Source organism: Pyrgilauda ruficollis, unplaced genomic scaffold, assembly GCF_017590135.1.
Source record: "Pyrgilauda ruficollis isolate IOZ18807 unplaced genomic scaffold, ASM1759013v1 scaffold9, whole genome shotgun sequence".
Taxonomy (NCBI): Eukaryota; Metazoa; Chordata; class Aves; order Passeriformes; family Passeridae; genus Pyrgilauda; species Pyrgilauda ruficollis.
In genome coordinates this window covers 9,135,292-9,161,431 of record NW_024531043.1, presented here as the reverse complement: position 1 = coordinate 9,161,431, position 26,140 = coordinate 9,135,292, and the positions used below count along the sequence as shown (strand labels likewise).

The 26,140-nt window shown below is 56.5% G+C and overlaps 3 protein-coding genes across 3 annotated transcripts; 2 read left to right on the top strand and 1 right to left on the bottom strand.

Annotated features, from left to right (window-relative positions):
- Positions 1–1,684: 1,684 nt before the first annotated feature.
- Positions 1,685–6,048, top strand: ASPHD2 (aspartate beta-hydroxylase domain containing 2). The gene is made up of 3 exons (XM_041488360.1): positions 1,685–2,564; positions 4,767–4,880; positions 5,937–6,048. Exons 1-3 carry the CDS (start codon positions 1,685–1,687, stop codon positions 6,044–6,046), a joined length of 1,104 nt encoding a protein of 367 aa, XP_041344294.1. The 3' UTR covers positions 6,047–6,048.
- Positions 6,049–9,479: 3,431 nt separating this feature from the next.
- On the bottom strand, positions 9,480–23,917 carry HPS4 (HPS4 biogenesis of lysosomal organelles complex 3 subunit 2). The gene is made up of 13 exons (XM_041488354.1): positions 23,723–23,917; positions 22,830–22,920; positions 22,015–22,158; positions 20,936–21,043; positions 19,647–19,763; positions 19,444–19,538; positions 18,129–18,201; positions 17,410–17,443; positions 16,759–16,855; positions 15,430–16,318; positions 12,977–13,109; positions 12,544–12,652; positions 9,480–10,638 (listed from the first exon to the last, which is right to left on the bottom strand). The coding sequence occupies exons 1-13, from the start codon at positions 23,887–23,889 to the stop codon at positions 10,467–10,469; spliced, it is 2,229 nt and encodes a 742-aa protein (XP_041344288.1). The 5' UTR covers positions 23,890–23,917; the 3' UTR covers positions 9,480–10,466.
- SRRD (SRR1 domain containing) lies at positions 23,888–25,696 on the top strand. The gene is made up of 7 exons (XM_041488363.1): positions 23,888–24,036; positions 24,109–24,149; positions 24,229–24,359; positions 24,435–24,533; positions 24,612–24,766; positions 24,997–25,042; positions 25,315–25,696. Exons 1-7 carry the CDS (start codon positions 23,888–23,890, stop codon positions 25,519–25,521), a joined length of 828 nt encoding a protein of 275 aa, XP_041344297.1. The 3' UTR covers positions 25,522–25,696.
- The last annotated feature ends 444 nt before the right edge of the window (positions 25,697–26,140 follow it).

Genomic DNA, 26,140 nt, shown 5'->3' with positions numbered 1-26,140 from the left:
CTGACCCAGTGCTGACACAGCCCCTGTGGGGGTGGGTTTGGTCAGGTTTGCAGTGGGGTGGCTGTGCTGGCATAGGAGGCAGCTCCTGAGCTGGTCCCATGCAGACTGTGCTCAGAGAACCCCATGGCTCTGCAGCCCGAGGCTCCCTGGCTCTCTGGGGTCAGGCAGACAGTGTGTGGGCATGAGGGCTTGGATTTCTTACTGTTCTGATGATTTCCCTGTGATCTGAGGTGTTGCCTGCATCCCTGGGGCAGCACTGTGGCCGTGTTTGTGCTGTGCTGCCCTTGCAGGGTGTGACTCTGACCTGGGTACCCCGAGGCTGTCAGACCCCCCCAGCTCTGTTCCCCTTTGCATTGCTATCAGCTCTGACGGAGCATGGCTGCTGTGCCTGAGCAGTTCCCTTTGTAGGGCAGGAGCCACCCTGAATGCACATCACCCAGGGCTCTGCTCCTTCCCTAGCATGCTCCAGTCCTCCAGGTAGCACGGGGGTTGTGCTGGCCTCGGGGGACATTCCTGGCACCGACTCTGTGGTTGCACCTCAGGAAGGGAGGCCTGGGCGGGAGAAGCGGGAGTGTCTGGAGGGATGCCAGCCGTGGAGATGGAGGAAAGTTATCTTGAGATTCCCGGGAGGCTGTGACATGCCACGTGGACTGCAGATCCCAGGATGGGGCACGCAGGCAGCATGCTACAAGGAAGTAGGGTGGAGGGAGGTCGGGTGTGTGGATGTTCCTCCCTGAGGTGTAACACTGGCTGAATCCCAGGTCTCCAGCCCTGCAGCACGTCCCTGCTGTAGGGTCAGATCCCATCTGCAGCCCGTCTCCATCACCATTGATAAGGAAATGCACATTGAGAGTCTGCAGGACCTTGGCAGGAAGGGCTGGGGAGGCTTTGGATGGCTTTCCTGGCTCATAAACCCATCTTGCTACTTAGAGTCAGTGCTCTTACTGGTGAGCTGGTGAAATCAAACAAGCCAACCTGAGCTGCCTCTGTTGCCACCACCCTGACCTGCTCCTATGGCCATGTGCTGGCCCTGTGGCCATGTGCTGGTGCTGGCTGAGCTCTGGGATCTCCAACAGCTCAGTCTCTGGAGGGAGAGTCACTTCAGAACCGTCAGATGGAGGGGATAAGCTGATGTGCTGCCAGATAGGGCAGTGAAGTGTGTACTCTCAGTGTATATTCACTTAGCAGCCAGATTTCAGACATGATAAGGCAGCAGTTTAGGAGAGAAACTGGAGGACGAGCAGGAGGGAGATGGTCACTGGGGTGGTGGGAGATGGGGCCTGGATCTGGGTCTTTTATTTGGGTATTTGTGGAAGATGCTGTTGAGAGCACTGGGGGATTTACTCAACATGGGCTGATGTTGGGCTCCTTATCCACCATCCCCTCCCTGAGGAGCCAGTGCCCCACACACTCCCAGCACACAGCTCCAGCTGTATCCTGTGCACTGATCCCAGCAGCCCTCTCCCTAACACCTCTGGGTTTCTCTCCCCAGACCCTCCCTCCAGCACTGCCTTTCAGGATGATGGGCCCAGGAACACCGGCGGGGACCCTCCAGCCACGTGGCTGCTGACCCGGGGGTGCTGCCGGGCACCGCTGCCAATGCAGAGCTCCGGGGAGTGCAGGGCAGAGCTGCTGCTCCGCTCGCCCATGGCAGCCCCTTCCCGCCGCGCCCCGGCCCGGCTGCATGGTGTGGGTGCCCCTGAGCCCCACGAGCAGTGACCGGCGGGCCCCGCTGCACGCTCCCAGCACCACCACCATGTCTTTGGAGTGGCTGATGGACTGGAGCTGGTCCCTGGACGGACTCCGGGATTTCATTGCCACGGGCATCCAGTCTTTCCGCGACTGCGACGCCACGGCTCTGGTGGCCGTCGCCTGCCTGCTGGTCCTCTTCGTGTGGTACTGCTACCACGTGGGGCGGGAGCAGCCCCGCGCCTACGCCACGGTGAACGCGCTGATGCAGAGTGCCGAGGCCAACGGGGTGCAGAACGGGTTCGTGTACTGCCAGTCGCCCGAGTGCGTGCGCTGCTCGCACCACGACGGCCTCAACCAGAAACTCTACCACAACCTGCAGGAGTATGCCAAGCGCTACTCCTGGTCCGGCATGGGCAGGATCCACAAGGGCATCCGCGAGCAGGGCCGCTACCTCAACAGCCGGCCCTCCATCCAGAAGCCAGAAGTCTTCTTCCTGCCCGACTTGCCCACCACGCCCTACTTCTCCCGGGACGCTCAAAAGCACGACGTGGAGTTGTTGGAGCGCAACTTCCAGACCATCCTGTGTGAGTTTGAGACCCTGTACAAGGCGTTCTCAAACTGCAGCCTCCCGCAAGGATGGAAAATGAACAGCACGCCCAGCGGGGAGTGGTTCACCTTCTACCTGGTGAACCAGGGCATGTGCGTGCCCAGGAACTGCCGGAGATGCCCACGGACGTACCGCTTGCTCGGGAGCCTCCGTACCTGCATTGGCAACAATGTCTTTGGGAACGCCTGCATCTCTGTGCTGAGCCCGGGCACCGTCATCGCCGAGCACTACGGGCCCACCAACATCCGCATCCGCTGCCACCTCGGTGAGTGTCCAGCGCCATGGTTCGTGTGTCGGGAGGGCGTGGAGGGCAGCAGCCAGGCCGGGGTGCAGGAGCCCCAAAAAAGTCTCTGGCACCCCGTGCTCTTGGGGCTCAGACACCTGCTCTGCTTTGGCCTGAGGGAGGTTTTGGGGGCTTTGGCGGTGCTCGGTCTCTGGGTACCTGACATCCCCAGGGTCTCCAGATCAGTAGCAGGAGGGTTTCACCTCCTCCTCCTGCTGACCCAGGGCCATGGACTCTTGCTGGTGTGTGATACAGGGCTGATTTTACATAGGAGTCTCTGAACATCCCCCTCTCTGCAGGCTGGTCCCTTTCCCATCCTGGGATGTGGGGCAGCCTGGGGCGCTGCTCCAGGACTGTGTTGTCCCACTGGCAGTTCCCCTTTCCTGGAATCTCCTGGGTGCTCTGCATGGGACATGGGGGGATGGGAGCAGAGATGCTGCTTTGGGGTTTACAAAGCTGCAAGTGAGGGCAGAGTGTCCCCTGGGGTGTCCCCTGTGGTGGGTCAGGTGCTGGGTTGGTGGCACAGTGCTCCCTGCTCGGCGGGCAGGGACGGGGAGAGCCCACACGGCACAGATGGCTGGGCTGGCACAGCACCGACCGTGCCGGGGGAGGCACCGCACGGGCCCGGCTGGCAAACACCAACCGTGCCTGTTCAGCCAACAGCTCGGGTAAACACACCCAGGCAGTGCTGGCCATTTGTTTGGAATGGGAATTGTTTTCAGAGCTGATCCCAGGGGCTGCCCTTGCTGGTGCCAGGAGGAAGCCTCTGTCACTGACGCCTCTCTCTGGGGCACTCGGGGATGTGTCCTCCTCCTGAGGGGCTGGGAGAGGTTCCTGGGGGGAGCCAGTGATTTCTGAGTGGGCTCAGGTAGCACACCTGGAGCACACGCCCTGGGCAGAGGAATGACACGGGTCATTGACTTGTCCTTCTGCTGGGACTCTGCACTGGGCCGGGGGCACACTGGCACCCCCATCCTGGTGCTGGGAACACAGCTCTTGCTGTGCCCAGGGCATGGATGGGTTTAAAACACAGCCTGCCTTTTCAGGCAGTTGGATCTGCAAAGCCAGCACGGCCATCAGTGGGGCGAGTCACTCCCGAGGATTTACTCCAGTCACAGGCATCTTCCATGGGCCAGTGCAGCATCCTGAGGGTGCAGGTGGGATGGAAGGGCAGCAGACTGCTCCCTCCTTGCATCCCCCAGCAGCTCAGCTTCCCTGTTCCAGCATCTCCAGCTGAGGCTGTTGTGCAGGGAAATGGCTTTGGGTTTTGCAGCCTTTGAAACAGCAGCTTTGTAGTCCCAGCTTTGCCGGGCAGCTGGGAGTCCCTGCTGCGCTCACTGGGTTTGGCATCGCTCTTGGATCTGTCCTGCTCGTTTGCTGCATCGTTACTGTTCAGCAGCCACGTGAGCCCTGACCCTTTTCTCCACCACGGCCTCATCTTTGGGGCAGGATGGCTCTGCAGCAGCTCCAGCGTCCCCAGCACTGCGAGGGGTGACAGTCCTGCTGCAGGAGGTGATGGGATCAACCCCTGTCAAACTGCCTTGGTTTGTGCTGGTATTTTAAGAAAAGACCCATTTTATTTTTAAGATTGTCCTTCATGTGGCCCTCACAGAGCTGCTTCCCCATGAGTGTTTTGTGACCCCCCCAGATTTCTGTCCTTGCAGCCCCATGGGTCACCCTGAGGCAGCACCTGTGATGGGGACTGAGGCATGGGGCAGGTCCCTGGGGAGCTTGTGGCAGAGCCACAACTGAGCCCATTTTCCAGCCCCAGTACAATTTCTGCTCCCCCAGCCTTGCCTGGGACAGGGTCATCACTGCAGGACTGGAGGAAGGAGCAGGCAGGATCTGCCTTTGGTCCTGAAGTTGGAAAATATCCTGGGAGCCTGGCTCCCTGTGCACACCTCAGGGCTATGGGCTCTGGGGACTGCGAAGCTGTTCCAGATATGAAAGTAGTGCCTGCAGTGCTGAGCTTGCTGGGAACAGTGAAAAGGCAAGAGGGAGCAGACAGGGAGTGGGGCGGGTGCTGAGCTGCTCCAGGCTTGGGGTTCAGGTCACTCCCTGCAGGAGAGCAGCCCCTCAGCAGCAGCGTGGGGCTCACACAGAGCTCAGTTTGCTCCCTGCTGCCCCACCACAGGGAACTCGGCATGGCCTGACCCTCCCTGTCCTGTCTCTTTGTGCCTGAAGGTCTGAAGACGCCCAGCAACTGTGAACTGGTGGTGGGGGGCGAACCTCAGTGCTGGGCTGAGGGTCGGTGCCTGCTCTTCGACGACTCCTTCCTGCACACAGCGTTCCACGAAGGTGAGTTCAGTGTGTGGGGCATCATGGTGTCCCCTTTGTGTTGGGGACTGGGGATGAGTCAGGGGGGCACACATGCCCAGTCCCTTCTGCTGCCCCAGCAGGGCTGAGGTCCGTCCTGGGCGCTCAGGGCCCTGGCCTGCCTCAGGTGGGAGCATTCCTGTCCCTGGCATGGCAGGGCTCCCCATGAACACCTCCCTCTGCCTGAGGGTGCTGGGGCATCCTGGCACCCCTTTCCTGGCACACCCCTGGAGTCCCCCAGCAGCCCATGGCTTGCTCCCATCCCGACTTGCTCACGGTGCTGTCACAGCAGCGCCAGCCCAGCCCAGGGCCTGCTGACTGTTTCTCCTCATGGCAGCTCAGCTTCCTTCATTGCCAAGCTCTGCAGGGCGGCTCCAGCTGTGGTGCCACAGCCTCAGCCTCCTCTGGCCCTAATGCAGCTCGGCCTCGGCCTCAGCCTCCTCTGGCCCTAATGCAGCTCGGCCTCGGCCTCCTCTGGCCCTAATGCAGCTCGGCCCCGGTCTCCTCTGGCCCTAATGCAGCTCGGCCTTGGCCTCCTCTGGCCCTAATGCAGCTCGGCCTTGGCCTCCTCTGGCCCTAATGCAGCTCGGTGCTGACAGGCCAGCAGGGGAGCAGCCTCACACCCGCTGGATTGTTGGATTGTCCCTCCCTCCACTGCTGACGGAGGCTGTTCGCTCCAGCTCTCCCAGATTACCCGGCATTAGTCGCCCATAGCATAAAAGCATCAGGCAGAGCTGTTCTACACAGGGGAGCGTGCGGAGAGAGTGGGAGAACAAAAGCTGTTGCTTCCACATCGAACCTGCTGTGGGATTGGGAAGCACAGCTCCGTGCAGGGCCAGGAAGGCCGGACTGGCGCAGCAGCCGCTCCCTGCACAGACCCAGCACGCAGCTGCAAGGAGGCCCTGCCTCAGGAATGCTCAAATCCCAAAGCACCCAGAGCCTGCCTCATGTCCTTGAGTTCCCAGTAAGCAGCTGTTTACTGGGGTTGCACTTGGGAGGTGCCTCCCCACCCTCACTGTGTGCTTCCACCCCCACCAGGTGCCCCGGAGGAAGGTCCCCGCGTGGTGTTCATGGTGGACCTGTGGCACCCCAATGTGGCTGCGGCCGAGCGTCAAGCCCTCGACTTCATCTTTGCACCGGGACGATGACGGCGCTGCCCGGCCTGGTGGGTTCAGGGCAGCTCGGCCGGGGCCTCTCCCGGCACATGGCCTCGGTGCTCCCTGCTGGGGGTCTTGTAAATGGAAACTGTGACGTGTATCCGCACCCATCTCCTTCCTCCATCGTTGGCTTCAGGGATTCTTTTCCAAGCGCCGGCGCCTCGGCCCCGCTGCCCCCCTGCTCCGTCGTGTTCTGTTGCTACTGTGTTTTGCGGTGTTCAGAAGTAGAGTAACAAACCCAAGGGTGCTCGTTTGAATGTAATGTAAAATTTTTCTCGTGGTCATCAAAGGAACAACACACACACACACACAGCCACCATAACAGCCAACCAGCCTGCCCTGCCCGGCTGCGGTCCCGGATGGACGGACAGATGGACACTGGGGGCTGCCACGGGCACTGTGCTCCCCCCAGGCTGGGTCTGATGGGCTGGGCAGGGCACAGCTCTGCTCACAAAGAACCCTCCTGGGGCTCTTGCTTCCTTCTCCATGTGCCAGCTGGGGCTCCCCAGCCCTCCTGCCCTCAGAAACCCCTTTTGTCAGCCAGGCAGGGAGCAGAGTCCATCACCAGCCCAGCAAGGCAGGAGCCCCGACCTCCACCCTGCTGAGGGAACAGCACACACAGTCGTGCTCTTCAGTCTGACCAAGGGCGTTAGCAATTGCCCAAATTCCTTCCTTGCTCTATCTGCAATCCTCAGTTTTCCCAGCTCCTGGCTGGGAGGCCCTGCAGGGGCAGGGATGCTGTTTGGAAACAGAGAATGGGGGTTTTGTCTGTCTGTAGGAAGAAAGGAGGTCACCATTCCTTCTGCTGCTCCATCTTCTCCTTTCCTCAAGCCAGGGCAGGCACACACAGCAGCAGCTCCCATGGACCTGACACCACAGGACAGCTTCCCAAGGGGGGTTAATTCTGCAGCCTGAACAATGAGGCCCCACCCTGAGGTCCTGCCCACCCAGGGACCACCACGCTTTTCCTGAAGTCCCCCAGCACCAGGGTCTCTTGGGGGTCTGGGGGCTGGTTTATAACATCCCCCCAAAGCACAGTGTGTGGTGGATGCTCACAGCTCTGGCTGGGGACCCTTTGCCTCTGTGCCCTGTCCCCCAACAACTTCTTTACAGACTTTTCAGTGGTTCGATTGCAAGAGAAGGCAGAGATTTCAAATACATCTGAGATATTTTTTACAGCCGTCTTGTTACAGACTACCTGAAGTGCATGATTTCTACACGCATTGGCTACCTGGACACAGGCCCTGGGGAAGCAGGCTGGCTCTGTCCAAAGGTTGGTAACATTCATACAGTGGATAAGCAAAGATTATCAATAAACAGTTGTGCTGAAAACAGAATGGGCTTTGCCTGCTGCTCTAACAAGTCCAGGGTCAAGCAAACACCGAGGGGTTGGGTCCTGCTTATCTGGCTGCTGGTGGGGAGAAGTGGCCTGGAAGGAGCAGGAGCTGCAGGGTGGGAGGGGGCACGGGCCTGTTTGCCAGGGATACAGTGAGTGTGGCTAGTGCTCAAAAACAACCAGCCCATGGAAACTCTGTCCTGACCAATCACAGCCTCCCAGGCCTGGATTTGGCCAGGTTGGATGGGGCCCTGAGCAACCTGGTCTAGTAGGTGAATCCTTGCCCATGGCAGGGACTTGCAAATGGATATTTGAGGTCCCTTCCAACCCAAACCATCCTGGGATTCTGTGACGTCAGTGGAGCCCAGGCTGCCAAGGAGCACAGGGAGCATCTCCCAGAGCCTGCTGGTGGGGGACATCTGTGGGTTCCAGCCCTGCTGCCTGGCCCAGGGCAGCAGAGACTGTCCCCAGCCATCCCCAGGAGCAGCTGCAGGCCTGAAGCTCCCCACAGAAGCCATCAGCCTTGCCAGAACATCCACAAACCATTTCAGGAATTGCTTCCAGCTGCCTGCACTGATTCATCAAAGGCAGCAGCTTCCCAGGAGCAGCTCCAGGGCAGAGGGTGCTGCTCAAATCCCGCCCAACTGCCTGCAAACCAATGCCTCACCCCCTTAAGCACAAAGCCAGCTTGGCAGGGCAGGAATTGCTCCCCATGAGCCCCCCTGGCAGCACTCAGACAGGCCCAGCTGCTCCTCATCCCCTGATGCTCAAAATGCCCCATTTTTAAGCATCTTCTCCAGCACAGCCATCGCCCTGTGGGCTGGGAGCTTTCTGTGTGCTGTTCCCTCCTGACCAGCACAGGGCTGGGTGGGCAGGCATGGGCTGGGTGGGCAGATTCAGCCCGAGCAGCTGAAGGAGCAGAGCCAGCCCAGCTGTTCCTGGCTGGCAGACGGCTCAGCAGATTGCAGTGCAGGATCCCTGATGGCAGCAGGCAGGAGCATCCATCCGCTTTGAGCTTTGCTGCTGTGCCAAATCTCCCTCCTGTCCCTCTCAGGCTTTTCCTTCCACTTCTCTGTGTTTCCTGCTAGAGCACACAACACTTCCCAAGCGCTCAGGCTTCAAGTGGATCTTCAGGATCCAAGTGGATCTCCCTGAGGAGCAGAGCAGGCTGGAGCTGCTCCTGGTGCCCCAAGGCTTCCTCTCCTGGGAATTACAGAGGGAATCCAGATCTGCTGAGGGCACAGAAGGGACAGGCAGAGCAGCATCTCCCAGAGGAGTCACTTGGCTCAGCTGAGCAGGGATCCCAGAGAACACAACCCTCATCCCTCCTGCCTTCTCCCACCCTGCAAAACCTCCCTGATGTTCTTCCTCACAATATTCCCTGAGCTCCCTCCAGAACCAGAGTAGTTTGTCCATCACCCAGTGGATTTGTGCCGGGAAGTCATCAGGGAAGCAGCACCTTACCTTGTGCCATCTTCCACATGGATGCCACTGAAACAGGAGATCACCAGGGTGACTCCAGCTCAGGCTTCCCAGGGAGTTTTCACTCCTACGCTGCCAACAGGCTCCTGGCAGTCCTTTCATGCCCAGGATGGGAGCAGTGCCATATGACTCTGCTCCTGCTGAAACACCTCCTCAGCTGCCAGGGCTGCCAGCCAAGTGGCATCTGTGCCCAGCCACTCCTCTGGAGTCCTCTGAACTTCCCAGCAATGTCTGCAGAGCAGGCCTTGAATGGCAGAGTGACCTTGGGAACTGTCTGTGCTGGAGTGGGAGCAGAAGCTGTGGCAGTGGTGACCTTCCCATGCCCAGCTCTGATTCTAGCACGAGCCTGCTCAGCACCTCCCCACATTCATGTCTCTGTTCAGCATCTCTTGGTGACACCAGTCACACAGCTATCCATCAGGAAGCTTCCAAGCAGCTGCTCTGCAGGACTGACTGAACCAACAGGCTCTGCCTGTTCAACCCCAGCACTGCAGGAACCACCCTTGGAGGAGGTAAACAGGGAACAGCTCCCACAGCCCAGCCCATCACACCAGGAAGCACAAACATGACAACAACGTGACTCTGGCTGCTGACACAGTGCTGGGATGAGCCTTGGAGACTCCTTTATTTCCAGTCACACTGAGGGGTGTGTCTGCACCAGCAGCAGGTTCCAAGCCCAGCCAAACACAGCTATCCAACCCTCAGTCTAAGCAGCCACCACCAAGGGCCTCCCCAGCCACCACTGACTGGGGACACTGTCAGAGCAGAAAGGGGACAGCTGCTGAGGGGATACAAAACCTCTTTGGTCCCATCAGCTAAGAGGCAACTCTGGGGTCTGCAGAGTGTGGGCAAACAGAGCAGTGAAGTGAGGTCCTGCAGCAGGAGGGAGCACAGGCTGAGGGACACTCACACCACCACCACCACCAGCCAGCCCCTGGGAGGCTGCACAAGGAGGGCAGGGCTGGGCTGGACCATCACTGACCAGGGAGGTGTAGAGGGACAGGGACATCCCTTCTGAGTCGCCTGTGGCATAAAACCACCTGGGAGCACCCAAAGGGGGATTGTGAGCTCTGCAGCTCTTGTTCTGCTCCCGTGTGACAACAGGCAGGCACTGCTAACCAAGGTAAGGCACAACGTCATGGAAGGATCATTCCCATGGATTAAGGGACAGAAATAAAGCCAAAGTCTGACCAGGGCAAGTGCAGGCACAGACAGTGGCTAAGTGACATCTCTGAAAGCCAGCAGTGCCCAGGGGCTGTGTAACTCAGGGCAAGGTGAGGTTTTACCTCAGATCAAGGCACGTGGGGTGTCTGCAGAGCACCAAGAGAGTCCCTGTGAAGTCCATGTAAACCAAGAGCCTCGAGATGCTGTGTTCTGTCCTCAGTCTTTGGTAAATGCTGTCAGTGACACCTGCATCAGCCCAAAACGTGCTGCAGGACAGGGCAAGGAGTGTCCCTTGCTCAGGGCCAGGCAGGCTGGAGACTCCACAGAGGCAGGGCAGGGCCTCGTGCCTCTGTGGGCATAAACAGCTGAGATTTTCCTTACTGGAGATGAACACTGCACAGGGCTGAGCCGTTGTCTGAGCACAGCAGCTCACAGCAGGTTCACCCCATGCTTCAGCAGCTTCTGCTTGGCCTTGCTGGGCAGGCTGAAGGCGCTGTCGTGTGGGTTGGGGACGCCTGAGTTGCGGAGTGGAGCTCCCAGCTGCTGGAAATAGGTCTCCTGGACAGGATTCCGGCAGGCATACACGGCTGTGGAGGCGTTCCTGGAGGGGAAGGGAGAGGTAGGGGTCAGACTGACAGCTTTGGGCAAGATTCACAGCTGGGCACTGGGCTCCCAAGTTTTGGGAAGGACTTTCAGGTGTCTCAGCATGGAGCTGAATAGGCACCAAACCCCTGAAGGCCACAGAGAACCAGATCCTCCTTCTAAAGGGTCCTGGCATCCTTAAAAGGGAAAGTGAGATATCACAAAATCATTTAGTTTGGGAAAGACCTCCAAGACCATCAAGTCCAACTGTGACTGAGTCCAGCTCAGTGCTCTGGACTGGGTGACAAGGTGGGGATTGGCCAGAGGCTGGACACGATGGTCTGGGAGGGCTTTTCCAAACTTAATGACTCCGGGATTCTGTGTGTGGCCACACTCCAAAGATTCCCCTTGCTGCCAGCCCAGCCTAGCACACCATGAGCCTGGAACACTCCTCGTGCCTGACATTCCTCCTCTCCCACTGCTGCTGGCCACAACCAAATCCCAGCACAGCACCTGGCACAGGAACCACGTGTTCGCTCACAGGTGTGATGAAGCTCAGACAAGAGTCAAATTCAGTCACCACCAAAGCTGTGATTAAAAACATTAATTAAGACTAAGAATCCCCCCTCTCAAAGTATTCCCTGCAGGAGGGCTGGCAGATTGGCCACAGGCTGGACACGATGGTCTGGGAGGGCTTTTCCAAACTTAATGACTCTGGGATTCTATGTGTGGCCACACTCCAAAGATTCCCCTTGCTGCCAGCCCAGCCTAGCACACCATGAGCCTGGAACACTCCTCGTGCCTGACATTCCTCCTCTCCCACTGCTGCTGGCCACAACCAAATCCCAGCACAGCACCTGGCACAGGAACCACGTGTTCGCTCACAGGTGTGATGAAGCTCAGACAAGAGTCAAATTCAGTCACCACCAAAGCTGTGATTAAAAACATTAATTAAGACTAAGAATCCCCCCTCTCAAAGTATTCCCTGCAGGAGGGCTGGCAGGGAGCAAAGCCAAGGACCCTGTATTCCTCCTCGAAGGAGGAAAGCAGCAACTGCTATGTTTGCTGACACCCTTCTGTGACAACTCTCCATAAAAGAAAGCAGTTTTAGTCATCTTGTTACTCAGGCTGATTCACACATGGAGTTTCTTTTTTCGGGGTAACAGGGAACATGCCAGCTTAGCCAGCCAGTTTAGGATTGGATTTAAGGAGCCAGTGAAGCTCATGCTAAACAAGGAATTCTCCAGCACTGACGTGTGTGATTCACATTCCCTTGGCAAGCGGTGCCAGAGTTACTGTGTAATTCCCAGGAGCATCTTTATTTCATCATGTTTTGGACAAACAAGCAGGACCAGGTGGGTGGAATCTGTGCACTCCCAGCTCAGCTGAGGAAAGGGGTGTCCACTTCAGCCATGGCCTGGGAAAGGGCTCTGGATGTCAGGAAAAGCTCTGGGTTTTGGGAAGGGCTCTAGCTGTGATAAGACCATCCTGGCTGGTGCATCACAATTGAGTTTGCCATGCACATCACAGTGTGTTTCCAACCCAACAAGCTGTGCAAGAAAACAATATCTAGGTTGCCAATTCTGGGTGCCTTTGGCTCTCTGCCGAGACACAAATTTATTAGGAACAGCTAAATTTAAAACTGCGTCTTAGAACCTTACGGTGCCAGGAACTGGCAATTGTGTCAGTGTTGCATCTTAATCCAAGCCATGGCACCACTCAGCTGTGCCCTCAGTCCACCCCCCTGGTGCCACTGCAGCCTCTCAACATCCAGAAGCCCACAAATCAAAGCAAACTTAGGGAATAAAGCAATGTGACTGGTCCTTGGGTGTGGTGACAACCTGGTCAAAACCCAGCCAGCCTTGGAGAGGGGTTCTGCCCTTCTGTGACAGCCTGGGACAGGAGGGTTGTGAGCACCCCTTACCTGATGATCACCTCTGAGGCCGAGGGGAGCTGGCTGAAGTCGGAGTGGATGAGTGTGGCTGCCCTCAGGAAGTGCCGGTCCAGGGGCCCGGGGGTGTGGGGCAAGTTGGCTGCACAACAGGAGAGAGGGGGTTAAAAACCCACCCTAGTTGGCTGCACAACAGGAGAGAGGGGGTTAAAAACCCACCCTGCAGTGTACCCCTGTTCCCTGAGCAGGAAAAGGCCCTGGAGCTCACCACACACCCTGGACAGCTGCAGAACAGGCTGGGGACAGCCTCAATGCCAGCAGACAAAGCTCCCCCAACAGGGCCTTTGATCTGGACTCTGTGGTGGGAGCTCTGCTGAGAAATGGTGTCTGAGGCATGAGAAAAGGCTCCCATAAACCCCATTCTCCTCATTGCTTCTTCCTGCAGGCCCAGAAGAAGAAGGCTCACCCGTGAGGACATTCTGGACACAGTCATAGTGTGTGAAGCTGTAGCTGGTCCTGGCTGAGGCCGAGGAGTCCTTGGGCAGGGTCTCTCTCAGGTGAACCTCGAGGCCATTTAGGGAGGCCAGGCTGCTGTGGTACTGCAGGAAGAGGGAAAGGAAAAGCTCAGAGCCTCACCTGTGCCCCACCTGGGCTTCAAGGAGGTTCTGGAAGGAGTTCAGGTGACAGAAGGACCAGACCCTTCCTCGCTCTACTGTCCAGGCTCCCACCTAAAATGGCTGGGAAATTTTGGCATGGAGGGAAGCAGACAAGTCACAGAGCTCCCAAGGCAGTAATGGGGCTCTGGAAAACCTGGTCCAGTGGGAGCTGTCCCTGCCCATGGCAGGGGTTGGAATGGGATGGGCTTTAAGGTCCCTCCCAACCCAAACCAGTCTGAGGTTGCACGACCCAGAAAAGGGCCCTCCAACCTGAAAATCAGCCATTAAGCCACCTGATGCTACTAATTACAGGAAAATGCAAGGCCCCATTAATTTACCATCAACCATTACTCTTCAGGGCTCATTTCACATGATTTACAACCCCAGCAAGGGACATTCCTTTGCTTACACCGGGCAGCACAAACACACACAACAAAGCACTGAATGAATACCAAGCTGATATCCTGGATGGATTTTCAGTAGCCTAGAGGCCCTGATCATGCTGAGGCTCCCTGGGCACAGGCAGGGCACAGGCAGGGGTCCTCCACCACTCCTGGGAAGATTAACTCCATAATCCTCATCCTGCCAATGCGCTTTCCCCTACTGGGGAGAGGATCAAGCTTTTTTTCAGCAGGACGGCAGTGCCTGGCCTATCCTTGACCCCTGTCATGGCACAGATTTTCCTTTCTGTGCAGTGAAATGAAGGGATAAGACCTAAAGAGAAGCAGGAGGCGAGGCCAAGAGCCTCCCACTCCACAGGGAAAGTCTGGGATAGAACCCGCCCTCCCAGAGGTTCACAGCTGCACAAGTAGCATATTTTACCCTTCTTTGGTGTCATTTGGGGGCCTCAAAGCATTCAAAAAAACATTAATTATAACTAAGCTTTGACATCCCTGAGAGCTGAGGGTCATTTTTAACCTACAGATAAACAAAGGGACAGACAAGCTGGGGTTGTGCCTCAAATCCACCAGCAGCAGAGCCCAGCTGCAGCTCCTCAGACATTGCCCCTCCTCCTGGGACAATGGGAGGTGCAGGGCACCTCTCCCGAGGGATAACACACCTGCACCCACAGGAGGGTGCAGCAGAAGAGCCCAGCCACAGCTGAATTCCAAGCTGTGTGACAGTGCAGTTTTGGTGAGATCCAAAACAAGGGTACGTGAGATGGAAGCAGATATTTGGGAAAAGAGGAACCTGAATGGAATGAGAGCTTGTCAGCGCCAGGGCAAGACATCAAGGAAGATGAACTGTGCAATCCCTGTGCAATAGGGATTCCGCTCTCCAACGTGACAATTCCCACCTGCCTGTGTCCCCCCTGCTGTTCCAGACGAGGAGAAAGGGGACAAAGTGCCATGTCTGGTGCAAAGGGGCCCAGCTGCACCTCTGGGCTCAGCTGATTTGGCAGAATCCCAAGCCAGGCACATCAGCCCTGCTGTGCAGAGCAGACATTCCCCAGCTCCCGGGGCCCCAGGTGTCCCACAGCTCCGAGGGGAAGGAGCAACCTTGAGGCTCTGCATTAGTCTGAGCTTCCCTCCACCTTCCAGTCTGGCTGGGGAAGGAAATTAGGTTGTTCCTATGGCAACTGGCATATCAAACAGGGCTCTGCAGCTTTGACTCAGCTCCTGGTAGGGAGGCAGAGGCCACGCAGCAGCTCTGCAGCTGATGCTTCCCAGGAAAGATGGGGGGCCAGCACATCTTGCCCCTGCAGCCCCGTTAACTCTGCTCACTGAGGAGTCTCGGCACCCAAATCCCACCACGGGGAGATTTGGGATTGCTCTGGTGTTACCTGGGTGCAGTGCCCACATGGCATCCCCAGGGAGCAGCCTGGAGGCTCCCAGAGCCAAGGGAACCTCCCTGGGACCTGCTGCGTCTGCGGTGCTCCCCAAGGGAGAGGCGGTGACGTGCATGCTGGGCCTTTAACACAACCAACCGCCCTTCCCAAAAAGCACCGAACTGACGGGGATCCCCAGCGAATCCCAGCTCCAGCACAGGCCCCTGGCAGCCCGCGGGTGTCTGGCACACCCCCACGCTCTGCTCCGGTGCCGGCAGTGCCAGACAACAGCAGCACCGGGAGCCGCCTGTGAGACGCGGCTGTCCCCGCTCCGCTCAGCTCCGACAGCTCCCACGCAGCCGCGGCTGCCGAGCCCGGCACAGCTCGGAGCAGGTGATGGAGGCACGGGGAGCACGATTCAACACTCCCTGCTCAGCTGTGAGCCCTGTGCTCCCCACCAGTGCAGCTGCAGTGGGGCAGAGCTTTCCCACTCACCACGTCCTCCACGGCGCTGCGGTCCCGGCGCAGCTGCTCCTCAGCCAGCAGCGACAGCACCAAGCCCTGGATGCAGTGAACGTAGAGGCTCAGCTGGGCTGGCTCACCCTCTCTGCCACCCAGCCTGTCCCAGCTGCCTTCCCTGCTGCTGGGACATGGTCTGTCCCTTGCAGGGGCACTGGGCAGAGCCTGCTGAAGCTCTGGGACGTGTGGCTGCCTCCTGCTGAGGAGCTGTGTGTGTCCAGCAGTGCCTGGACAATCCAAGCCCCACCCGTGGTCACCAGCTGTGCTGTCACTCCCTCCAGACACATGCTCCTGGCTCACAGTCCATGGCTTGTCCTGCTCACTGGATTTTCTTCTGCTCAGCTCCTGGGCAGAAGAGGGAACAGCTGGACTGCGGCTGACTGAAAGGGAATTTTGGGAAGCACAGCGGCCAACATCAGAATCTGCAAGGGATTCCGTCTTGTCCTGGCTCTCCTGCTCCCAGGAGTAAGGGTTGGGAAAGGAAAAGCCTTCCAGGTATGGACCTGTAGTCCAAGAACATTCAGTCTGGAGTGAGGAAGGGCTTGGGAGCTGCTGTGTGTCACTCTCTGAGGGGAAGGATGTTTTCCTGCTGAGCTCTGAGTTTTCACTGCCTGCTCCACTCAGGTTTGCAGCTGGAGAATTCCTTGTGCTGGCTCCCATGCCAGAAAAGTCTATCAGAGGACTTGCAGGGCTGCCCAACTGCACAGCATCTCCTGGGGCAGGTATGGCTGAAGGGTCCTCACGGGACTTCTGCACAGAGATTCCATCCAAGGCTTGGTTTTCATGGGCTCCTGTTGATTCTGGAACTGCCTGGGAGCAGGGAGCACTCTCTTCTCCTCTGGGGCCTGCTGGGGACATGGGTGACCTAGTGGGAGGTGACAAGTGGATGAAACACTGAGCAGGATCTGTGTGGAGTTATCCCATAGCTGCTAACCCCACTGGCTCCTGACACTGATCAATGGCTGATCACTGATCAATGGCTGATCCATCCCCTGCTACAAAGAGAACTAGGAAAAGGATGGGTTGAGGTCTAACACAGGTGAAAACCTGGGAATCCTACACTGCAGGCTCCTGGGAATGTCCCTGCCTTGTCCACAAAGCAATGCTGTGAGCTGAGGGACAAGAGATCACAGCTGGTCTGGGGAAGCAGCTCTGCTCCAGGCTGCTTACAGCAGGGATATGGACACGGGAATTCTGCCCAGCCTGAGGGGCCTCAGGCTGCTCCAAAGGCAGTGACAGAGCCCGACTTAGTTCCAGGGAAAACAGTGACAATGGCAACAGGGACACAGTGCCATGGTTTCCTACCTGGCCTTCCACTCCACGGGAAAGTCCCGGAGCGCAGAGACCTCCTGAGCTGTGAGGAACACCGGGAGGACTCGGACACCCGGCGGCAGCAGGGGCTCTGCAAGAGCAGGGGAGGATTCAACAAACATGTCCCAGCTTAAAAACACAAACCAAACCTCATCAACCCAAAGGCTTCTGCAGGAGCTGCAGGCCTGCCATGATGCTGCATCCCAGCCGAGCTGGGCAGCCTGTTCCCACCCTCCCAGCATTTTCCCATCCTGCTCATTCCCTTCATGCCTGACACAGTTAAATTTCTCCTCAGTGTTTCCATCCTGGCAGATCATCTCCACACTGATGCTGAGAGGGGATGGCTGGAGGTTTGGACTGCAAGCACCAGCCATCTGCTGTCAGGGCCTGGCAGTGGCCAAGTGGCCACATGGGGAACTGGAATTAAGGCAGGAATCTGCAGAACTGGAATCAAACCCAAAAGAGCAAACCCAGCAGAAGGAGCTGGTTCTGATCACACAGCACAGGCTGGCTGGTGGCAGCAACACCCTCTGGGATATTTTGGAGCTACTCCAGCACCCAGCTCGGCTTGGGTGTGAATCCCAGAGAACCAGCTCGTGCTCCCATGCAGGGAAGGCAGCCCAAAGGATGCAGCTGGATGCTCACCAGGCTCTTGCAGCTCCTCAGCTCCAGGCTCACTCTGCAACACAAGCCAAAAATCAGCTCTGTGCATGGATCATGGACACCAGGACACCTCTGTCACCCTCCCAGTCCCCCAAGGCCGCAGCAAACCCCACACCACCCCCCCAGCAAATGCTGAAATTGTTCAGTGCTGGGAAGGGTTTTGGTCCTTAGGGAGCTCTCAAAGCCAAGGGGAGCTTCCCAAGAACCAAAATACACCTAAAATTCAGGACAGAGCCCAGATTTATCATCACCACCTGCTCAGGGCACAGAAACTCCCTTCATTCAAGCAGAAGAACAGCAAAGGTTGCCTCCATATCTGCATACTGATGGCTTTTTTACAGAACATCTTGATTACACACATACTAACTTTTGGCAAGTTTTAAAGCAAATGAAAACTGCTGTTTGTCACACACTCATTTGATGGATTTCCCAGAAAATAGCAAAACTTGTGTAAAAAGCAAGTCAAAACACCACATACATGAGAACTCAGGAATTCAGTAAGTTAAAGACTGAAAAAAAAAAGCTAATTCCTAGTGCAGAAGTCTTGGAACCTTTTTAAATCATAACCAATAAAAGCTTTAAGCATCATCACCAATATTTGTCCTTCCCCATGGTGACACATCCCAGATCTGTGTGACAAGAGCTCCCACACCACCATCCTTACAGGAATCTGCTTGCAGGGAATGTGCTCAGTACCATACCTGGCCTGGGGACTGGCTGCCCTGCAGGAGGACTTTGGCAGTGAGTGGAGGTGGCAGCTGGGTGCTCACAATCCTGAAAGGACAAAGCAAAGTCAGAGAAACACAGAACGGTTTGGCTTGGGAGGGAACTCAGAGATCATCAGTTCAGACAACTCTGATGACATCTGGTGACAAAATGTCTCCACCAGACAGACCAGAGACACAAGGTGACACACCCTGGTGCAGGACAAGGCTCCCAAGTCCCTTCTCAGGTCAAATGTCCAGGTCCCTTCACTCTCAGGTGCTGCAGTGACTCACTCCAGTGTCCTGCCTGCAGCTATGAGGTCACTCTCTGGCAGATGCTCTCCCTGTGGCACATTTCCAGCGCCTGTAAAAGGTGTCACTGGAACAGTTCATGCCAAAGAAAAATGGCACTTGAGCACTGCTGCCAAGGAATTCTCGGAATTCCCCACCTCCTGTCTTTCAGGGCCACCTTGGAGGCTTTCCTTGAAGTCATTCAGTCATCTTTGGTTGAAGGAAGCTGGAATTTCTTGTGGGGAATCCTGGCTCATCCCCCTGCACACCTCCTGTCAGTACAGACAGTGGTCCTGGCCAGCAGGTCAGACAAACCCAGGGACACACGGACACACCTGTACTGAACTGCACACCTGCAGAGGGAACGCTGCTGGGAAAGCACAACTTCCACTCATCTCCCTTTTCCTGGGTGACTTCCCCCTAAAAAGCCTCAGAAATTCAGTGCTCACATCCTGCTGAGTACCAAAACCAGCAGATTTCTACTAAAAGCCAAGTCTCGAACTCCCTCATGGTGACGAGCACTGATAACCTTGGAGAGACTGTTCACAGGGGCCTGGAGTGACAGGACAGGGAGGCAATGGATTCAAAACTGCCACAGGCCAGGGTTAGATGGGACATTAGGAAGGAATTCTTCCCATGAGGTGGTGAGGCCTTGGCACAGGATGCCCGGAGAAGCTGTGGCTGCCCTTGAATCCCTGGAAGCATCCAAGACCAGGCTGGATGAGGTTTGGAACAACCTGGGATAGTGGAAGGTGTCCTTGCCCATGGCAGGGGGTGGAACAGGATGGGATTTAAGATCCCTTCCAATCCAAGCCATTGCAGGATCCCACAATTCCATGAACCACTCAGTGTCAGTGACCCACAGACAGCCAGGGGAGGCCTGGCCTGAACCTCTGATGGTTTTGCCAACAACCAAGATCAGCCTTTGAGCCCTTGCTCTGCTCCCTGGATGCACTCCAGGATCCAAGCCCTGGAAAGGGGTGGATTTAACCCTCCAGGGAACAAACACATGGTTACTTACAAGCCTTTGTAGAGGATGCAGCCTGCCAGGACATGGGGAGAGCGCTGGCACGTCTGTAGGATGAGAGCTGCCTTCAGCAAAAGCAGGGGATCCACCTGGGCAGGGAGAACCAGGGCAGTGAGGCCACAGAATCTTGGGAAAGCTCCAAGCAGCAAATAAACAAACACAGTGGCACTGGGGCACTGCAGAGGACAGGCTCTTACCTTGGTTTTGTCCAGATGCCAGAGAGAATTGAAAATCCTGTGGAGGTCACTGGTGTTTTTTTGGATGTGTTCAATGTACCTGTCCCACTCCCTGCTCAGCTCCTCCTGGGAAAACACCTGTGGGTGACAAAACCCCCACAAACACTGTCACTGCAAAGTGTTCCTGCACTCAAGACGGGAGATGCAATCCGTGTGGGACAGGGCCTGCCAGGATAAGGTCAGGAAAAGGTGGGAGACAATACTGAGGGGAACCTCTTTAGGGTGAACATCTGGGAAAGGCTCAGCAGAGCCCCACAGGACCTTGGAGCGATGGCAGGGATGACCTGCTCACTTTTCCAGGTCCCACTTCTTGGATGTGTGACCCTTGGCAGGAGGAAGGCAACACAAGGGAACGCTGCAGAGCTGGGACAGCATGGGAAGTGTTTAAATCTCCCCAAAAGTTACTGTGTCCCCAGCCCCTCATTACCAGGTCTCTCATTGTCATGTCCCAATCTCTCATTACTGTGTCTCCATGTCCCCAGTCCCTCCTTACCATGTCCCAGTCTCTTGTCACCATGTCCCCACATCCCCAGTCCCTTGTTACCATGTCCCAGTCTCTTGTTACAGTGTCCCCATGTCCCCAGTCCCTTGCTACAACGTCCCAGTCTCTTGCTACCATGTCCCCAATCACCACATGCCCAGTCCCTTGTAACCATGCCCCAGTCTCATTACCTTGTCCCCACATCCTCAGTCCCTCATTACCATGTCCCAGCCTCTTGTCACCCTGTCCCCATGTCCCCAGTCCCTGGTTACCATGTCCCAGTCCCTCATTACCGTGTCCCCATGCCCCCAGTCCCTGGTTACCATGTCCCAGTCCCTCATTACCCTGTCCCCATGCCCCCAGTCCCTGGTTACCATGTCCCAGTCCCTCATTAGGGTGAACATCTGGGAAAGGCTCAGCAGAGCCCCACAGGACCTTGGAGCAATGGCAGGGATGACCTGCTCACTTTTCCAGGTCCCACTTCTTGGATGTGTGACCCTTGGCAGGAGGAAGGCAACACAAGGGAACGCTGCAGAGCTGGGACAGCATGGGAAGTGTTTAAATCTCCCCAAAAGTTACTGTGTCCCCAGCCCCTCATTACCAGGTCTCTCATTGTCATGTCCCAATCTCTCGTTACTCTGTCCCCATGCCCCCAGTCCCTCATTACCATGTCCCAGTCTCTTGTCACCCTGTCCCCATGCCCCCAGTCCCTGGTTACCATGTCCCAGTCCCTCATTACCCTATCCCCATGCCCCCAGTCCCTGGTTACCGTGTATGCACCACGCACGGGGCCGTGGTAGAAGGTGAAGAGGCCGATGAGCTGCTCCAGGAGCCGCCGGCAGCTCACGTCAGGCAGCTCCACAGCACAGCCCAGAACCTGCAGCAGACACAGCAGGGATGGAGAAGGTTGTGTGACAGAACTCGGGCACGACAAGTGAGAACAGCTCTCATCGCTTTCACACAAGGACAGGCAGCTCTGTGCAGGCAGACACCCCTTGGAATCACAGTCACAGGAAAAGGAAATGCAAACATACCCACACAAAAGCCCTGGCACAGTCAGGATAAATAAATACCAGAAATGCAGCGCTTCAGACACGCTCCCTTCCCACGTTAGATGACCTAACTTGGTGCTTTAATAGCTAAGAACATTTTCCTGAAACTAAGTACTTCAAAATATTCTAATTAACTCATTATTTATATTGTGGTGATGCTCCATCTAGTTTTTGAATTGCTGAAACAGAAGCAGCAGTGCCAATTAAATGGGGCTGACTGGCCTCAGCCCAGTTCCCAGGGGATGGTTTGGGGCACTTTTGTCACAACTGCCACACACTGCTCTTTATATTCTAAATATCTGTGGACACTGACAAAGCTCTGGAGGGCTGGAAGGAAAGAGCAATCAGACTATCAAACAGTGGCTGTGTCCTTACAAACTGCAGCACATGGAATCCTGTTATGCCCCATTCCTGGAAATGTCCAGGTTGGACTGGGACAGTGGAAGGTGCCCCTGGCAGGGGGTGGAACTGGATGAGCTTTAAGGTCCCTTCCAACCCAAACCAGTCTGGGATTTTGGGATTCTGTTTCCAGCCAGGAGCATCTTAAGAAATCCCTTTGGGCGTGGGCACAGAATTGAGGTACTTGAAATGTTCCTGCAGGAAGCTGAAGCGACTGCCAGGCCTCAGAAAACAGAATTTAAGTTATGAATGAAATGAAATCTGTGCACTGCAAGGACCCTCCCCAGCAATCCCTGGGCGCAGCCCACACCCTGACAAATAAACCCTCATTGTCTGATCCACCCTTCAGCCCCTGGCTGTTTTCACTGTGTGACTGCTCCGGAGCTCCTGCACTCACCCACAGAAAGTCTCCATCCACCACCACGGCAAACTTGAGCTTCCTGAGGCGGACGAGGCTGGGAGGGGCCCCGGAGATCTCGGTGAGGCAGCGAACAACCCCGGCCATCTGCCCACACAGCAGCTCCTGCTGCTCCGGGATGGTCTGCCAGGGAGACAAGGCTTTAACTTCCCATTAAAAGAACTCGGAAAAAAAAAAAAATCACTGCTGTTTTTAGGTATAAATAAAAAGTCATTATCATTTCAACTCAATTTGCAGAAAGGGCTGTCAGGAATTGGCACAGGCTGCCCAGGGCAGTGGTGGAGTCACCATCCCTGTAAGTGTTCAGAAAATGTGTGGGTGTGGCACTTGGGGACAAGGTTTAGTGGTGAAGAGGGTGCTGGGCTCATGGCTGGACTTGATTTTATTCCAAGCTTAACAACTCTAGGATTCTATAAATCAAACGCAGTAGAACAGGCAAATTTCTGGGAGAAAAATAATTGGATTGTTTTTCCAGGCAGCACAAGGGCCTGGGGCTTATGGAAAGTTCCGAGAGGAACTTTCATCCCTCATGTGTGTTTATTGACATCACCAGGACAGAGCTGGGCTGTGCTGGCCCATTCCTGAGGGAGGGAGCAGAGTTTAACCCCACTGCTGTGCCCTGAAAGCCCAGCCCTGCTCCACCTGGAGTTAACTGATAATTGAGATTTCTCAAAAAAAATTTCTTAAAACTTTTGTGACTACTAAGTAAGGATTAATCCAAATCACCTGGAAGCCCGACCCCTCCTGACCCAGAATCATCAGCAACCCTTTACAGGTAATACAGCAGACATTACCTGGGGAGGGTAAAAATAACAGATGCCAGCACTTGTAGGATCCCCTTCCTCCTTCACTTTTGAGCCATCATAAAGGAAAAAGTAATTCCACCTAAAAAACATTGGCAGAAATGATTGTGTATTTGAAAGCTGTTACCCTTCTCCCTCTCCTTTCTATTTCTTCAGAAGAGCAACAAAAAGTTATTGTAAATGGAGAGACATGATTCTTTGCACAATCACACCGACTTTACACCCAAAAGTAGCACCAAAAAGGTCCCTCATGACTAAATTTGACCACTTCTGTGAGTTTAAAACAGGTTCTATAACTCCAACTCTCAGACACCTGGAAGGAGAACTGGAAAGAAAGTGGATTTGTGAGATATTGCACCTTCAGCAGACGGGATAATCATAATTAAGAGAGTACAATAATTATTATAATTATCGAGAATTATTATCCATGTGCATCTCAAGCAGCTCCCGGGTGCTGCCTGCACCCAAGAGCTCCCGAGGAGCAGGAGACAGCAGAGTCCCTCTGACGATGTGATATCATTCTGCTCACAATTTCTCGAATTCTGTGTGAGAAACTATAATTTCTCGAACGCACGTATTCAGTAACACTTTCCATTCTTTCCCGTCAGTCAGCACAAGCTCGGAACGAGCTTCGTGCGGGAGTTTTCCCGCAGGAGCAGCCCAGCTCTGGAGCACAGGCTGACCTCAGAGGTGGCGCCGAGGAAGCCGCGCTGCTGCCGGGCCGGGAGCGGGGGGCTGGATCCGCTCCGCGGCCCTGCAGGGACCCACGGCCCGGGACCGAGCTGCTGAGCCCCGGGGGCTGCCAGAGCTCACCCACGACCGGGGACAGCAATCAGCGAAGGGCCGGAGGTGTTTCCCGGGCTCGGCGCGGGGAAGGGGCTCACCATGGCGCGGGGCCGGGCGCGGCGGGGCGGGACATGGCTGCGGGAGGCTGCGGCGGCTCGGGGATGCTCCGCGCGGTTCCGGGATGCTCCGGGATCGCCCCGCTCGCTCCCGCCGCCGGTTCCGGGCGCGCCCCCGGTCCCGTGACCGCGCACGTGACCGCGCGCATGGCGGCGGCGGCGGGAGGGTGGCGAGCGGGGCGCGCCCGGCGGCGGCGGCGGCGGGGCCGGGGCGAGGAGGAGGAGGAGGATGATGAGGAGGAAGGGGAAGGCGGCCCCGGAACCGAAGCGGTGCTGCGGCGGCTGCGAGAGGCGCGGTGAGTGCCCGGCCCCGGTCCGTGTGTGTTCTCTCCCCGCCGGGCCCCGCTAACGCCGCGCTCTCCCCGCAGGGACGATCTGCTGAGCTCCGGCTTCTGGGCGGCGAGCGCCGGTGAGTGCGGGGAGCGGGGGGTGCGGGACAGCGGGGACAGCGAGCCCCGGCTCCGCCGCGCTGACCCCGCCGCCCGCAGGAGCCGTGCGGGCCCCGCTGGGCGCGGAGCCGCCCGCCCGCTGCGTGTGCTACGGGCTGGGCCGGTTCGGGCGCTGCCCCGCCGCCCGCTACCAGCTCGCGTTCCTGCTGCTGCTGCTGGACGAGCTGCGGGTGAGCACCGGCACCGGGGGGAGCAGCGGGGGCAGCAGCGGGCCGCTCCCCGCTCACGCCGCCCTGTCCCCGCAGGTGCCGCCCGCCCGCTGTGCGGTGTTCGACCCGGCCTTCTCGGCGCGGGAGGCGGCGGCGCTGCGAGCGCTGGGGCTGTGCCTGCTCCCGGAGAATGAGGTGAGGAGATCCCCGGGTCGGACCGCGGGGGCCCGCGGACAGGGCTCGGCCGTGACGGGCTCGGTGGTTCCCGGGCAGGAGGGGAAACACGGCATCGAGGGCGCGGCCACGCTGTTCTACATGGTGCACTGCGGGAAGGCCCTGTACAACAACCTGCTGTGGAGCAACTGGAGCCCAGCGGCGCTCTCCAAGCTGGTCATCATCGGGAACAGCTTCCGAGGAATCGAGGAGAGGTCAGGGCACAGCCCGGACAGGCTCTAGTGCCTCCCTGATTTCCTTTTCTCTATCCCCCACTTTATTTTTATTGCCTCAGTCAGGAATTTCCCTGTTTTGCGCATTTTCGTTGCCGTAAAGTTTTCAGTCATGAGTCCTCTCCCCCTCCTCTGTTCCCACCCCCATGCAGAAAACCTGTCTAAATCCACGGGAATGTAATGTCTAACGTGGACATCTTCTGTTACTGCAGATTGCTGTCCAGAATCTTGGAGAGAGATTATTCTTACATAGCAAAGGTATGAGGCAACAGTTTAACAGTTTCATGTTGACAACACACCTTTTAATGAAAATGGAAATGAACTGCCATTGGAAAGAAGAGGGGGTTATTTTCAAAACCTTTTTCCTAGACACTGTAATATAAAAGCTAATCACTTTAGGATTGTTGAACATCTGCAGAACATCCTGCACACAGGGGCTGAGGGTAATGTAACAGCATTCTCATCCTCACTGGCTCAGCTTTGCAGGAAGGGGCTGCTGCATTGTAACTTTTTCCCCAAATGATCTTTAGGTCTTGAAAGGAGTGGAGGAAGTGGCACTCCCCAGTCACCCCCGCTACCTGGACACCTTCAATGACACCTCTGTGCACTGGTTTCCCTTGGATAAACTGCAGGAGCTCTCCCCTGAGGTCTGGGACTTCATGGAGGAGCCGCTGTACCAAGATTGTGAGGACCTGGAGATCATCAGGAAGGGGGAGGAAGCTACTGCCAAGTCCTGACCATCCCTGTGGTGGCAGGGCTGGGATCCACATCTCTTCCCATGGAAGCTTCTGTGCAGCTAAGATAGAGCTCAAGGAGCAACTGTGGCATCAGGCTCTGTACAAACTAGCAGCACCTGAATGCTGAGGTGATGGGACGTTTTTTGTATTTTGTTTAATAAAAAAGTAAAGCTGAGCTTTGATTTATACTCACTGAACCACAGCAAACTAATTCCACCAAAACCTGCCTTGGGAGCCATTCCCACTGCAGTGATTGCCCTTTGATTCCCTCCCCTTCCATAACAATTCAAGGCCTTTGCATGTCCTACACACATTGCAAAGCATCAGGAAGGGGAAATTATCAGAGGGGTTTGTAGAGGGAGGTGTTTGGGTCTGGTTCCCTGTGCACGCTTGGAAAAAGCTCCCAGCTATCTTTGCTGCTGAGATCAGCTCTTGATCAGTCCTGAGAACAACCAGGTTGGCTCCCTCCAGGAAAAAAAGTCTTAGTGTTCCTTCACCACTGCAGCCCCACAGCAGATAGAGCTGGGACAGGTCCTGGCTGTGTGCAGCGAAGAAGAGCCCACTGTGTGAGGGATATTGTGGGGACAATAACTCACTGCCAGCACAAGCTGTGACATCT